Source organism: Myotis davidii, unplaced genomic scaffold, assembly GCF_000327345.1.
Source record: "Myotis davidii unplaced genomic scaffold, ASM32734v1 scaffold962, whole genome shotgun sequence".
Lineage (NCBI taxonomy): Eukaryota > Metazoa > Chordata > Mammalia > Chiroptera > Vespertilionidae > Myotis > Myotis davidii.
In genome coordinates, this window is record NW_006295559.1 from 3,362,145 (window position 1) to 3,374,633 (window position 12,489).

The following is a 12,489-nucleotide window of genomic DNA, read 5'->3' on the forward strand; positions in this document are numbered from 1 at the left end:
AACGTTTTTTGAACTCGTTCATTAGAAACTTATCTGGCCGCTGGGTAAAGCTAGCAATAAAACTACTGGTCCGCAATGTGTTAACCTAGATGTGATGATTTTTTATCACCTTCTCATTCTTCTTTCTGAATCACTACAAAGTATGCAGCCCCCTTTCTTCTCACTCCTTCAAAGTTCCAACCAGATAGATCCTGGATTTCAACTGATTTGATTCTTACAAAAAAAAAAAATGACTTCTTAGAAGAGAGTTATTTTCTTGAAGCATTTCTGGCTGCACTTCTCATTCATTCAGATAAGGTACTGGAGGCTACGTAGGCCAAAGCCTTAACAGGTACTTCTGTATCAGTATGTAAAGAAATCCAGCATCTGAGGGTCAGCCTGGCACAGTGGGAGCTCTTCCGGCATTTCCTCCTGGGTCCTGTCAGCCCTGACTGGTACCTGTCTGTGCTAGAGCAGTTGCTTTATATTTTGACTATCACCCCTGTGCACATTTATACAGCAAATGGGTTAATAAACTAGGACAGTGGTACCTATAAAAGTCTACCTTCCTAAGAGGAAAATTGTTATCCAAAACCACCTTTCAGGTTTCTGATAAAAGGCCCCCAGAGATCTATGAATGGAATTTGAGTGGGGGGAGAGCCCTAAAAACTTGGATGGGTAACATTTACATCTTTATTTTCACTAAACCCTTACTAAAATTTAATATTTATATCAAAGATGGATGAAAGCAACAAACTGCAATATTATCAGCAGCACCTGAAACATTTCCACTAATAGCAATCACAGATATTTTATATCACATTAGAGTTGATGAAGATATCTTGAAATACCATTTTTACATTCATCACTACTGCTAAATTATAGTAATGATTATACCAGCCACTATATCTTATTTAATACATTAATAAAAAAGCACATATCACCATTAGAAATTTGTTCAATATTTTGATTGCTCTATTTCGGTATAATTTGTTTTCTTTATAACCCAATGTATTTTATTTTGTGCATTTAAACACATTATTCTGAAAAAGGAGGCCAAAGTCTTCACAGGAAGCAGAGTAGTCTGTGGCACAAAAAGATTAAGGCCACCTAATGTAGATATTATATGAGCAGCATGCAATTCATGTGCCAGTTGTTAACACCAGATATTCAGGGGGCTTTGTTTTTAAGTTACTGAGTAAAGCCCTGGCCAGGTGCCTCAGTTGGTGGAAGCATCATCCCACACACTGAAAGGTGATGGGTTCGATTCCCAGTCAGGGCACTTGACCCAGTTGCAGGTTCCAACCTTGGTCAGAGCATGTACAGGAGGCAACCAACTGAGTTTCTCTCTCACATTAATGTTTCTCTCTCTCTCTCCCTCTCTCTCTCTCTCTCTCTCTCTCTCTCTCCCTCCCTCCCTCTCTCCCTCCCTCTCTCTCTGACTAAAATCAGTTTTTAAGAGTTATTGATCAAAAAGAAAAATTTTTATAGCACTACCTAAGCTTTAGAGAAATAAAACACCTGATATCAGTGTTCTTTTTAACAATGATATATGAAATCTAGAATTAAAAAATCAAGGAAGGCAGCATCCATCTTCTCAGTGATCTCACTCAAGAAAATGGGTGTGTTATTTATGTTTGTTTTCGCATTTCTCTCTTCACTTAGATATTTCAAAAGTTCAGTATTGATACTTCATTGTTATGCTAGAAAGCACCACACACAAAAATCAACACACAGTGTAAGTGTATGACCTTAGTAAGAGTGTATTTATGTAATAAATGAATTTTTAATTCCAAGATGTTTTATTGGAATTACTCCGAAAATTGCATTGGAAGTGTGACTGTGCATGGTTTCCTTTTGCCAGGCCTCAGTGTGCAGCAGCTTAGTATTTGTTGCCTTGGCAGTTACGAAAGCAGGTAATGAAAGGAAGGAAGATGGGGCTAAGTTCTTCAAACCAGGATTCTGCGTCCCATGGGGTCACATAGACTTATTCTTGGTGATGCAGATATCCTAAAACAATTTTTTCAGTTGCTTCTATTTTGGTGACATTTTGTTTAAACTTATTTTTAACATTTCCAACAATAAAAAAATTACAACATAATTTGTATATCAAATTGGAGTATTTAGGAACAGTTTTTGTGATCACCTCTTTCCTTTTACCTTTATATTATTGGGAGTTGGGAACCAGTCCTAGGAAAAGACAAATGGGTTTCCTAGATTTCTATAAAGTAAGGCTTCCCCTTCCCATCTGCTCACATTCCAGGAAGGAAAAGGGTGAAGAGTTCAGTAATGCTGAAAAGAGCTAACCAACTATCTAAAAGGAGTGTTCTAGGACCAGCATTAGTAACAAAGAAAATGTATTGGCCTAAATTACTTCCCATATATTGAGGGGCATGTTCATCTGGCATCCTCCTGCATGCTAAGTTCAATAATATAAATACATTAGGAAAAGGAAAAGAATTTTATTTCTCTGTTGGTGTCTATTTATTGTGTGAAGCTACAGTCGAGCATAACGCACAGGTGGTTTAAAATGCTTCTCTGCCATCTGAGATCTCGGCTTGCCAGGGTAGAGAGGGAGATGTCACTTCAGGGAATTGGGCTTATGCGGTATGTAAAATGAGGCTGGCGTGGCTTCAGAGGTTTTGTCTGGGTCTGTACCCATTTAACAATCTTTTGCTTTTTAAAAAACTTCTTATAGGCCTTTAAAGTGTTTTTTTTTAATCTGTAGATGCAAAAATTGAAATACTTGAATTTTTCTGCCAATTGCTATATACTTCTTGTCAAAATGGGAATTATTACTATACCGAAGGTCATTTTAAACCTGGTACTGAAATAATATTCTAATTTACAACCTTGCTACAGAGATTTTTTGTGTGTGTGTGAAGATCTGTGTTCACTTGATGAATAATTTGTATCCACATTTTGGATTTTGGAATATTATAAAAAAACCAAGCTAGGTTTTAATTTTCCATATCTGATGTTTTCTGAGCTTTTTTAACACTAAGTATTTGGCATTTAATTCATGGTATGGGTTGTTTAAAACTGGTTTAGATAAGGAAGGTATGGATCAATATACTGTTATACATAAATATGTATAGTAAATAAGTATTTTCTCAATAACAGGAATAATATAAAAACAAAACCAACTCAGATCAATGAGGAAGGAAATAAAATACAAGTCTAGGTTTGACAGCAATATCCAGATAATACCAGTTATTTTGTGTATATTTTAAAATGGGAGCTTTGTGAGCATTTAAGATTATAATGTCTGCCTTTTGATCCACTGTGTCCCTGTATCTAATTTTAATGAAGAGGGCAGTGTGTGGCAATAAGGAACAGTGATGGTGAGACCTTTGTGGACCCTCTAGCAATCAGAGAATATCAGATCACAAATTTCCCCAGCTTTAATTACAGGCAAAAGAAAAGACAAAATTAGCATTTTAATATAGAAATATCTTAGGCTTTAGGAGAATTATGATAAATCTAATGTTGCCTAGTCAACCAAACAGGGGATATTACAACAAACTGTCTCCTTAGGAATATTTGTTTAAATAAAAGCAACAATACTTCATCCTTATCTTTTCTGGATAATTATCGCTATTTCAGGCTGTTCTTTGTTCCAGGTTTAAAATACCTTTAGTTTTTTGGTGTGTTTTTTTTAAAAGTAATTGGCAGTGTTTGTTTTCTATAAAACTATAAGATGGGAAAATTTCCGTTAGCTTGGCACTAACAAGGTAATTATTTTCGGGAGAGTTTTGCTCTCCTGCTCAGCGCGCTGGTGCCGCGGCATCACTGCACTTGGATGCATTCAGGTTATCTCGTTCCCGTTACAGCGTATTAAACTAACTCCTCTTCCATGGCGGAGGCTTGCCCACCTGTCTCCCCTAAAACACCTGCAACATATGTTTGCATAACCCTGTAATGCTTTGCCTTTGGGGTCCTGAGAAATTCCCCCAGAGCTTTTTGCTTATAAACAGCTGAGCAATTCGTTTTTCTAATGACGGTTGCTTTTCCCCCAGCATTGAGGCAATAACATATTCACTAAAATAAGAGTCTCATTTTTCATCAAAGAGAAACGTTCGACGTGTTTTTACAGTGCCGTTTCGCCTTCTGAGCCATATTTTTCCCCTTTTCCTATTCTGGCATGCTAAAAATTAAGGGTTGGTAGCAAAATATTAGGGGAAAGAAAACTGAGTAATTCTTCATTTGTCAAATATTTTCTTTCCTTCATGCCAAACATACACAATATTGTAAATCTAAATCAATATTTTCTATTAAGTGCTACAGGAACTGTATCATTTTAATTTAATGTAAGAATCGTGACCAATAAACTATAAAAATGATAATAATTTGGACATATTGCAGAAAATCACTTTAATTATTGTAATCACATGAGCTGGCAAGCAAATGTGCAGTAATGGGATAGTATGGTTTTACAATTTTTTAAAAATTTATAAATGTATATACTCAGAAATAAGACAGCCTTCCTTCCATATGAGATCCAGTGTGCATGATATATTTTCCTATGTGTTTTTGCTTTTTAAATGTATTGTTTAGAAGAATCAATCCTAAATTTAAGAATGATTATCAGAGGTATGAAACATCACCTTCTCTTCCTAAATGTTATAGGTTTTAAGTTATTAAACTGTCAGATCTCTCAAAATAAAGGTCTGTTTGTCAGTGCTCGGTGGTATCAGAAAGTAATCATAGCTTCCATCTCATTCATTTGCATCCAGTGCCCAGCACCGTGCTGTACACTGAGCGTTCATTGTCTCATTTCATCCTTACTGCCGTTTTGCATATGAGGAAACTGGAGATGGGAGAGTAACTGACTCCTCTCAGTGGCTCTTCAGCTAGTAGTGGGTGGAGCAGGGATCTGAGCAGGAGGCTCACAGACTCCTGATCCCCTGCCTCCCCCACCAGGCATCCTGGGCCTTTAAAGCAGATGGGCGAGCTATGTTTACCTCGTCTCTTTGTTTTAACATATAACTTTAACTCTTCTTTAACTCCTTCTGGCACACTCATAAATCAGAGCCGGGATCACTGGAATTGCTTTTCTTTGGCTCTTTCCCGTTCTACCTGTGTGTATACATAGCCAGCCGTTTGAAAGGGTCCGTGCTGTTCAAAACAGAATGAGCACTTTAGATGAACTTCCTTCTGGAGTTCCATATGACGATTCAAAAGGAGGCAGTCATCTACAAGGGAGGGTCAGGAGTTAGGGGATCAATCTGGAAAGTATTGTTTGTAATGCCCTTTGTTGGATGTGCTTGATTTCACCAGGCTTAGAACAAGGAAAATTGCATGTACCATCTTTTAGTTAATTGTACTACTTGTAGTATCGTGTAGTTAGTATGTGTTAGCATTTAAATATTTGTATTCTACTACAACAAGCTGAATTTGAGCTTAAAATACTAAAATAGAACCAGTGTGTGTGTGTGTGTGTGTGTGTGTGTGTGTGTGTGGCGGGGGGGGGGGGGTCTTATGTGCTCATCTCAGACTTCCAGTGCAGAGTAGAGCAGAGAGGAGTTGTCCACCATCAAAAGTCACACCCAGCAGCAAGGGACAGAGTGTGTGTTTTACCTGAAATGACAGTAAGGAGCAAGTTTACTATCATAGCATAGACTAGAAGTGAAGAACATTTACTGTACCAGCGAGATTAGATAGCTGTCAATAAGTTTTATTCCTTACATTGAATGCTATCATTTCAGTACTATTTGTAAATTGATTTTGTGATCTTGCCAAATTAACAAAAGTGTTTTAGAAATTCAGAAATACAGCATGGTCTTTCTTTTCTTTTGTTTTTCCATATAATTCCCTCTAGGACACTTGTTTCTAGCACTCTCTAGAAGTCATTTTGTTCACAAAGCTTTAAGATGCTTCCCAAAAATGCAGCCTGTCCATGCCATGGGTGGAAATTTCAGCATTCTTCTTATCCTATGTAATAAAAGGGCAATATGCAAATTGACCAAATTGCAGAACGACTGGTCACTAGGACGCACACTGACCACCAGGGGGCAGATGCTCAACATGGAAACTGCCCCCTGATGGTCAGTGCCCTCCCACAGGGAGAGCACCAACTCAGCGAGAAGCCCTGAGCCAGGCTCACAGCTGGTGAACACAGCAGCAGTGGCGGGAGCAGGCCTAAGCCATCACTCAGACATTCCCGAGGGCTCCCAGACTGCGAGAGGGCGCAGGAAGGGGGGCAGCCCTTCCTGCCCCCCGAGTGCATGAATGTAGTGCACCGGGCCTTTAGGATTACCATAAAATAAAACGCTGAATGCACAGCTTCAAGGAGAGCTCCTCCACCAGCTTGTTAACAGAGAAGCAGAGAAGACTGGAATGGTACTTGGGAAGTTAACCAGCTGCAATCTTGTAGGTTCATTTCCAGTCCATCTGGGTTGATCTAGGAAAGGAGTGGTAAGCCAAGGTAGACTGGATTTGTGATTTCATATCTTCATGTATGGTTACATAGACTCCCCAGATCTTGGGGCATAATTGGCATTTCTCTGTGCACAGACCTAAGGTAGGATTACCATTTTGCCATCTTTCTATCAAAGAAAAATTCACTGAAACAAAAGGATTTTTTAAATGTACATTGGTTTAGAAAAGCTTATAATAGTTGAAATTGAAAATGGGTTTTAATTAAGTATGGATTGTTCCAATCCAGGCAAAAGCATAATATTAAAGTTGTTGACATCACGTGTTCTGCACAATGAGAAGTTCCGCAGTCTGCTCTTTCTTACATACAGAGTTGCACCAGGGGGGGAAGGGTGGCGGGGGTGGATGGGTGTGGGGGTTGTAGGCTGATCTGCAAACTTCCAGTGCAGAGTAGAGCAGAGAATTCTAGTGGCTCCTATATTTTAGAGGAAATTCTAGGTCTTTAAAAAATAAGTCAGAACTGTTTTAGTTCTATAAAATTCTCTTTGGAAAATATCCTTCAAAATAAGAAAAACAAATTTCTCTTTACTTTTAAAATGTTACAGTTGCATAAAGTTAGAATTCTGCTCATTTGATCTCATTCCCCTAAGGAAACCATTGTATTTTGGTACACAGTAGCTGTGTGAGAATATATTGTTCCAAGTTTTCTGACTTTCTAAGACCTTATTTAGAAGAGATTAAGCTAATTTAATTAAAAGAGAAGAACTGTAGGTATGTTGAAGTATTGTCAGTACTGAATCTTAGTGTCAAAAGTATTTGTACCCTTTTTATTCATGTCTATATGCATATATTGATTTTGATAGCCACACATTGGTTTACACATGTCAGTCATTTAGTCTGTCCTGTCCATTGCAAGCCACAAGCCACATGTAAAATGAGCACTTGAAGTGTGACGAGTTCAAATTGAAATGTGCTATAAATATAAAATATACACTGGATTTCAAAGACTTTGTGCAAAAGAAAGGATCTGAAATGGCGCAATAATTTTTATAACGATTACATGTTAAAATGACAATATTTTAGATATACTGAATTAAATAAAATATATTGTTACATTTAAATTCACTCATTTCTTTTTTCTCTTTTTAATATGGTTGCTAGGTAATTTTAAATATGAAGCTTGTGTTCCTGACCTGCATTGTCTTTCTATTGGGCAGTGCTCGCTTAGACCATCTATCTGTCTACATTCTTAATGCCTTAGTAACAGCATCATCATCTCAGACAGAAAACTCTATTGAGTAACTTTTAACTGGAACCTCTGATTTTATTTTCTACATTTGAAATGCTGTTTTTCAACATCCTCTTTTGATTTCTTTTTTTTTTTTTTAAGTCCCAATATAGTGGTACTTTAAACTGCCTCTTCCTTTGATACTAGTAAGTCTCCCAGGAATTTAAATAGGCCTCCGTGAAAGCAATACTTGAGCCTCACTCATGTGTTCAAGTTAGATCATTATTCCTAATAATGGCTTTAAGTGCTTAGATAGATCAGCACTTCGGTCTTGAATTGCTTATCATTTCTTATAAAGATGTTTCAAGAAATTGTTCTGTGCAATCCCCTCTTTCATTGTTTTCTAGCAAAAAGTAACATAATCCTTTGTTAGTTTGTTGGAAGTCAGAGAAGAAAAGTACTTTATATTAGTCAAAACAAAATGTATTTCCAGGTACTGAAAATAAAGAACAAAATTAGTCATGAGTGATGGTCCTGCGGAAGTTAATTTTTGAAATAAGTCATGAATGCACTAACAATCTGCCAGTAGCTTCAGCCTCTATTTTATTTTCCCATTATATTGGGTCCAGGTTGTCATCAGCTACGGCAAGGAAACCTATGTGATTCCTTGAGAGAGAGAAGTTGCACTGTTAGACTTAATGGTATGGTAGCCATGGAAGCAAGCATCCGTTATCTTCATCAAGGCAATTCAGATTTGATTATTTTAGAACTGTGTGCTGAATACCAAACCAGTGGCGTAGGAGCTGGAGCTAAATCAAGGGATTGTCGTTTTTGTTAGATGATTAGGGCTGACTTGGAGGAGCTATGAAAGGGTTGAGCTGTGCAAATATTCTCTTTTCAGCAAAAAAAGAAAAGGTCCATCATGGCCGTTAAGATGCAGCTTGTTAGCTTGATGAATTTCAAACTGTTTAACCTTAGCAATTACATACCTCCACCTACACGCAGGCATCAGTGCCTCAGGATTTTGTCTCCAAGGATTGATATCAAAACAAATTGGTAATTTTTTATTAAGATAAAATGCAACCTTTCTATGCCTAGTTAAATCTCTTAAAGGACAAGGCATCTTCTGGTTCAAAATCCTAAGTATTAACTTGAATTATATGCTCAGGTGAACATTGGAACACATTTATTTATAAGGATTTTTAAACTTTAAATAAAAATATGTGATTTAACATTTTGGAGATGATGGTATTTAAGTAATGCTTTATTAACATGTTACATTTTTATAAACTAGGTGAATTTTTAAGAAAAATTAAACTTTTTAAATTTTGTGTCTATGAGGAACTGGATACATTTAAATAATAGACACATTAAATTAATAGCAAAATATTTAGACACACCCGATCTATGATTCAAGGACATTTCTATATTGATTATAAATAATATTAAATACCAGAAAGGACAGTGTATTGCTTCTTTTATATAAATGTATGCTTGTTGGTCATTTTGCTTTTGTATCGTGATGGTACTCTGCTAATATTTCCACCACATGGGTACTTATTAAACTCGTTTATAAAAATAGATGTCATAGAAATTGCTAACTTTAAAAGAATTGCTGAATTCTTGAAATAGTTTATTCACTTTAGGAGAAGAAAGACTCGGTGTGCCATCTAGTGGGCAAATTTAGTATTCTGGGTATCAAAAAAGATCTTTCTCCAAAATGCAGCTTTCTTGACACTTTGTATCTCTTAGTCCATTAGCATAGATTGTGTTCCTGTTAAATCTCATATAATTTTTCAGTTTTGTTGTAATTTTAACTTATTGTGTTTTGGAAAGTCATAATGAATTAATCAAAATCATAAAAAAATAAATCTAACAGGAAGAAATTTGTGTGAACTATGAGACAAGGAAAGAAAAACATACCAGCCTTGGCTGGTATGGCTTAGCTGATTGGAGTGTTGTCCCATACACCAAAAGGTTGTGAGTTCGCTCCCTGGTCAGGGAGCATGGGAGAAGCAGCTGATCGATGTTTCTCTCCTCTGTCTCTCGCTCTTTTGCTCTCTTGCTCTCTACTCTCCCCCTTCCTTTCTCTAAAAAAATCAATTAAAAAAACTTTTAAAAGAAAAAATCTATTAAAACAATTTCAGTCTTTAGTCAGGACTAAGATCAGTTAAGGCAAAACTTCAACAATAAAAGCAAAACGCAAGCACACTAATTATTAAACTTCATTATTTTATGTATTTTTTTCTGAATATAAAAACAATGATTTTATCCTTTCATATGTTAATGTATAATTTAATCAGCTATATACATTTTAATTTATTCTTTTTCTTTCCTATAGAGAAATCCAAGACCAGTGACTTATCAATTCCATCCAAATTTAGATTATTACAAAGCACGGGGAGCAGACCTTATGAATAAAAGCCGGTAAGTCCTCTTTCTTTGATTAAAGTTTTAAGTCACAAAGATATTCTCGGAGATCATCAGGAAATATTGCACATTTTCTGAAAATAATTTTCTAGTTTGGGGCATCTCAGTTGTTAATGCATATAATGAATCTTGTTAAATAAATGAGCCAAGTTTTTTAATCTGAGTTTCTTTAAAGACATAAGAAAGTAATATACATTGATGCCAGTGGTGAGATGAAAAACTAAATATAAGAGGACTTATTTCAGTTTGAAGTTAGGCAACTTCATTTTTCTAACACTAATAAACCTAAATAAAGTGTGCCTACTTGTATAATCTTTTTCTAGATCCTTGCTGTTGATTGAAAAGAGGCAGTTCTATAATATATTTTTAAATTATTTCAGTAACAAAATTAAAATTGATTTTCCCAACTGTCTTTGGAACTACACAATAAGCTTATAAATGCATCTTGTGTGTGCATTCGTGATTACAGACATAGAAATTTTAAGGGTCACTGTAGGAATTAAAAAACATTAAGATCCTACTTTTAAAAGAAATTAACAGTGGCATAAAGGGTTGATGAACAGTTTTGTTCTTTCATAATACTGTACTCAGATGTCTCAAGGGTTAACTTGTCAAACCAGAACCATCTGAAATTAGAATGTAATTTCAAAGTTTACTCTAGGAGACTGAAGTGTTAGTAATGATAAATGCTGCCAAGTTGTCCCCACTTTCTTCCTTGAGTACTTTGCCTGTGTGCTAGCATTTCTTCAGTAGGCCTCCAACAGCGTAAATATATACCATGTAGGATGCACACACAGCGTGTTCTCCTCTTACTTGGAGAGTTGAAAAGAAGACGTAATTCCTGCCACATAGAAACTCATAGTCAGAGTGATGACAAGAAGTTTACAAGGAAGTGGCTAAATTTAACATTGTATTTTGAACACTGTGTTAGTGTAATGTTACTTTTAAATTACCCATCCTTGATTTTGACGTACAATGCAATGTAATTATGAGACCAGTTTTATAGCCCATGAGGCTTCTCTGAAGCCCTTTTCTGAATGTTCATTTCATCTGACTCTTATTTCGCCAATAAAAGGCTATTCCCTATAGTCGCTTTGTTCCTTTTATTTAACAAATTTTTAATGAGTTCCAGACTCTCATTATGCTAGGCATTGGAGATACGCAGTGAGCAAACCTGACAAAAACCCCTGTCCTCAGGTATCTTACAGTCTGGTCTCTTGTATTTCCTTTTGTTATGTTATGTCAAGTATTAGTTTTGTTATGTTTAAAAGAACAATATAGCCCCGCTGGTGTGGCTCAGTGGTTGACATCAACCTATGAACCAGAAGGTCATAGTTCGATTCCCAGTCAGGGCACAGGCCCAGGTTATGGGCTCGGTCCCCAACTTCCCTACTAAAATCTAAGCCCCTATCCTTACCACTTAATGGCATCTAGGGCAATGCCTAACATTGGGAAGGTACTTAACATATTTGTTGTATGTATACGTGTATTCTTGTTTTACATTTTTCAACATGTACTTTTTTTTCAAAAAGGAAATGGACTGTGCCCTTTATTTTCTCCCCTTCATGTTTTATCTTTCTTTTATTAGCTTTTTGTCCCTGCATTTTTCTTCTGAAGAATGTTGATTTTGTTTTATGTATTTCCTTGTGAGCACATTGAGAATCTTATACAAAGCATATTATTTTGACAATTGGAAAGAAGGTTTTTCATCATCTCTGTTGTAATTTCAAAGCTTAAGATTGAAATTGAACCAAATAAAACATACTATGTGAAGAAGACATCACAGACCAGTGAGCAAGGGAAGAAAGAGTTCATGATAAATCTTTTAAGAAGGTATCAACTTGTAATCTTACCACATACTAAAATAAATTCCAAATGAGTCAACATGCACTCAAAATACAAGTATCTATCTGGCCCCTGGTTACTGAAAGGCTTTTTAAGCTTAAAAGTAATAGAAGCCACAAAGGGAATAACTGGTGGATTTTACATGCAATTAGTTTTAAGTAAATATGTGAAAAATAAAATAAACTGAATCCAACGCAAATAGAAAAGTTGGAAAATATTTGTATTGGAAGTAACTGGCAAACTATAGTATCATCTATATCATAAAAGGCCTGTGGTCATGACACGGTAACTGCGGAACCACCAAACAACCAGTCACCAGGAGGTGCACGGAGCACTTCTCGCAGGCCGGGACTCGCAGCTCACATGGCACCAGATTAGTGTAAGTCAGATCATAACATTCCACTGCTCCAGCCCTCAGTGACTCACCAAAACATTTTCAGTGAAACAAGCCCTAATGATCCAGCCTCCTACCATATCTCCAAACCCTTTTGCTGCCACCACTCTTCCTGTTGCTTATTGCCTCCAGCCACACAGGCCTCCTTACTATTCCTCAAGCACACAAGCATCTCCCTACTTTGGGAGCTTTGAGCTTGCTTTTCTCTGTGCTTGGATTCCTCTTCCCACCCACC

The 12,489-nt window shown here is 36.5% G+C and overlaps 1 protein-coding gene across 15 annotated transcripts in view; it reads left to right on the plus strand.

The window, feature by feature from the left end:
- The window catches only part of TBC1D5 (TBC1 domain family member 5), a 431,389-nt gene that overhangs the window by 351,876 nt on the left and 67,024 nt on the right, over nt 1-12,489 (plus strand). For all 15 annotated transcript variants that reach the window (XM_006770168.2, XM_015568088.1, XM_015568082.1 and 12 more), the window contains one exon: nt 9,927-10,012. In XM_006770168.2, coding sequence (XP_006770231.1) covers nt 9,927-10,012 — 86 coding nt within the window. The remainder of the gene's footprint in view (nt 1-9,926; nt 10,013-12,489) is intronic.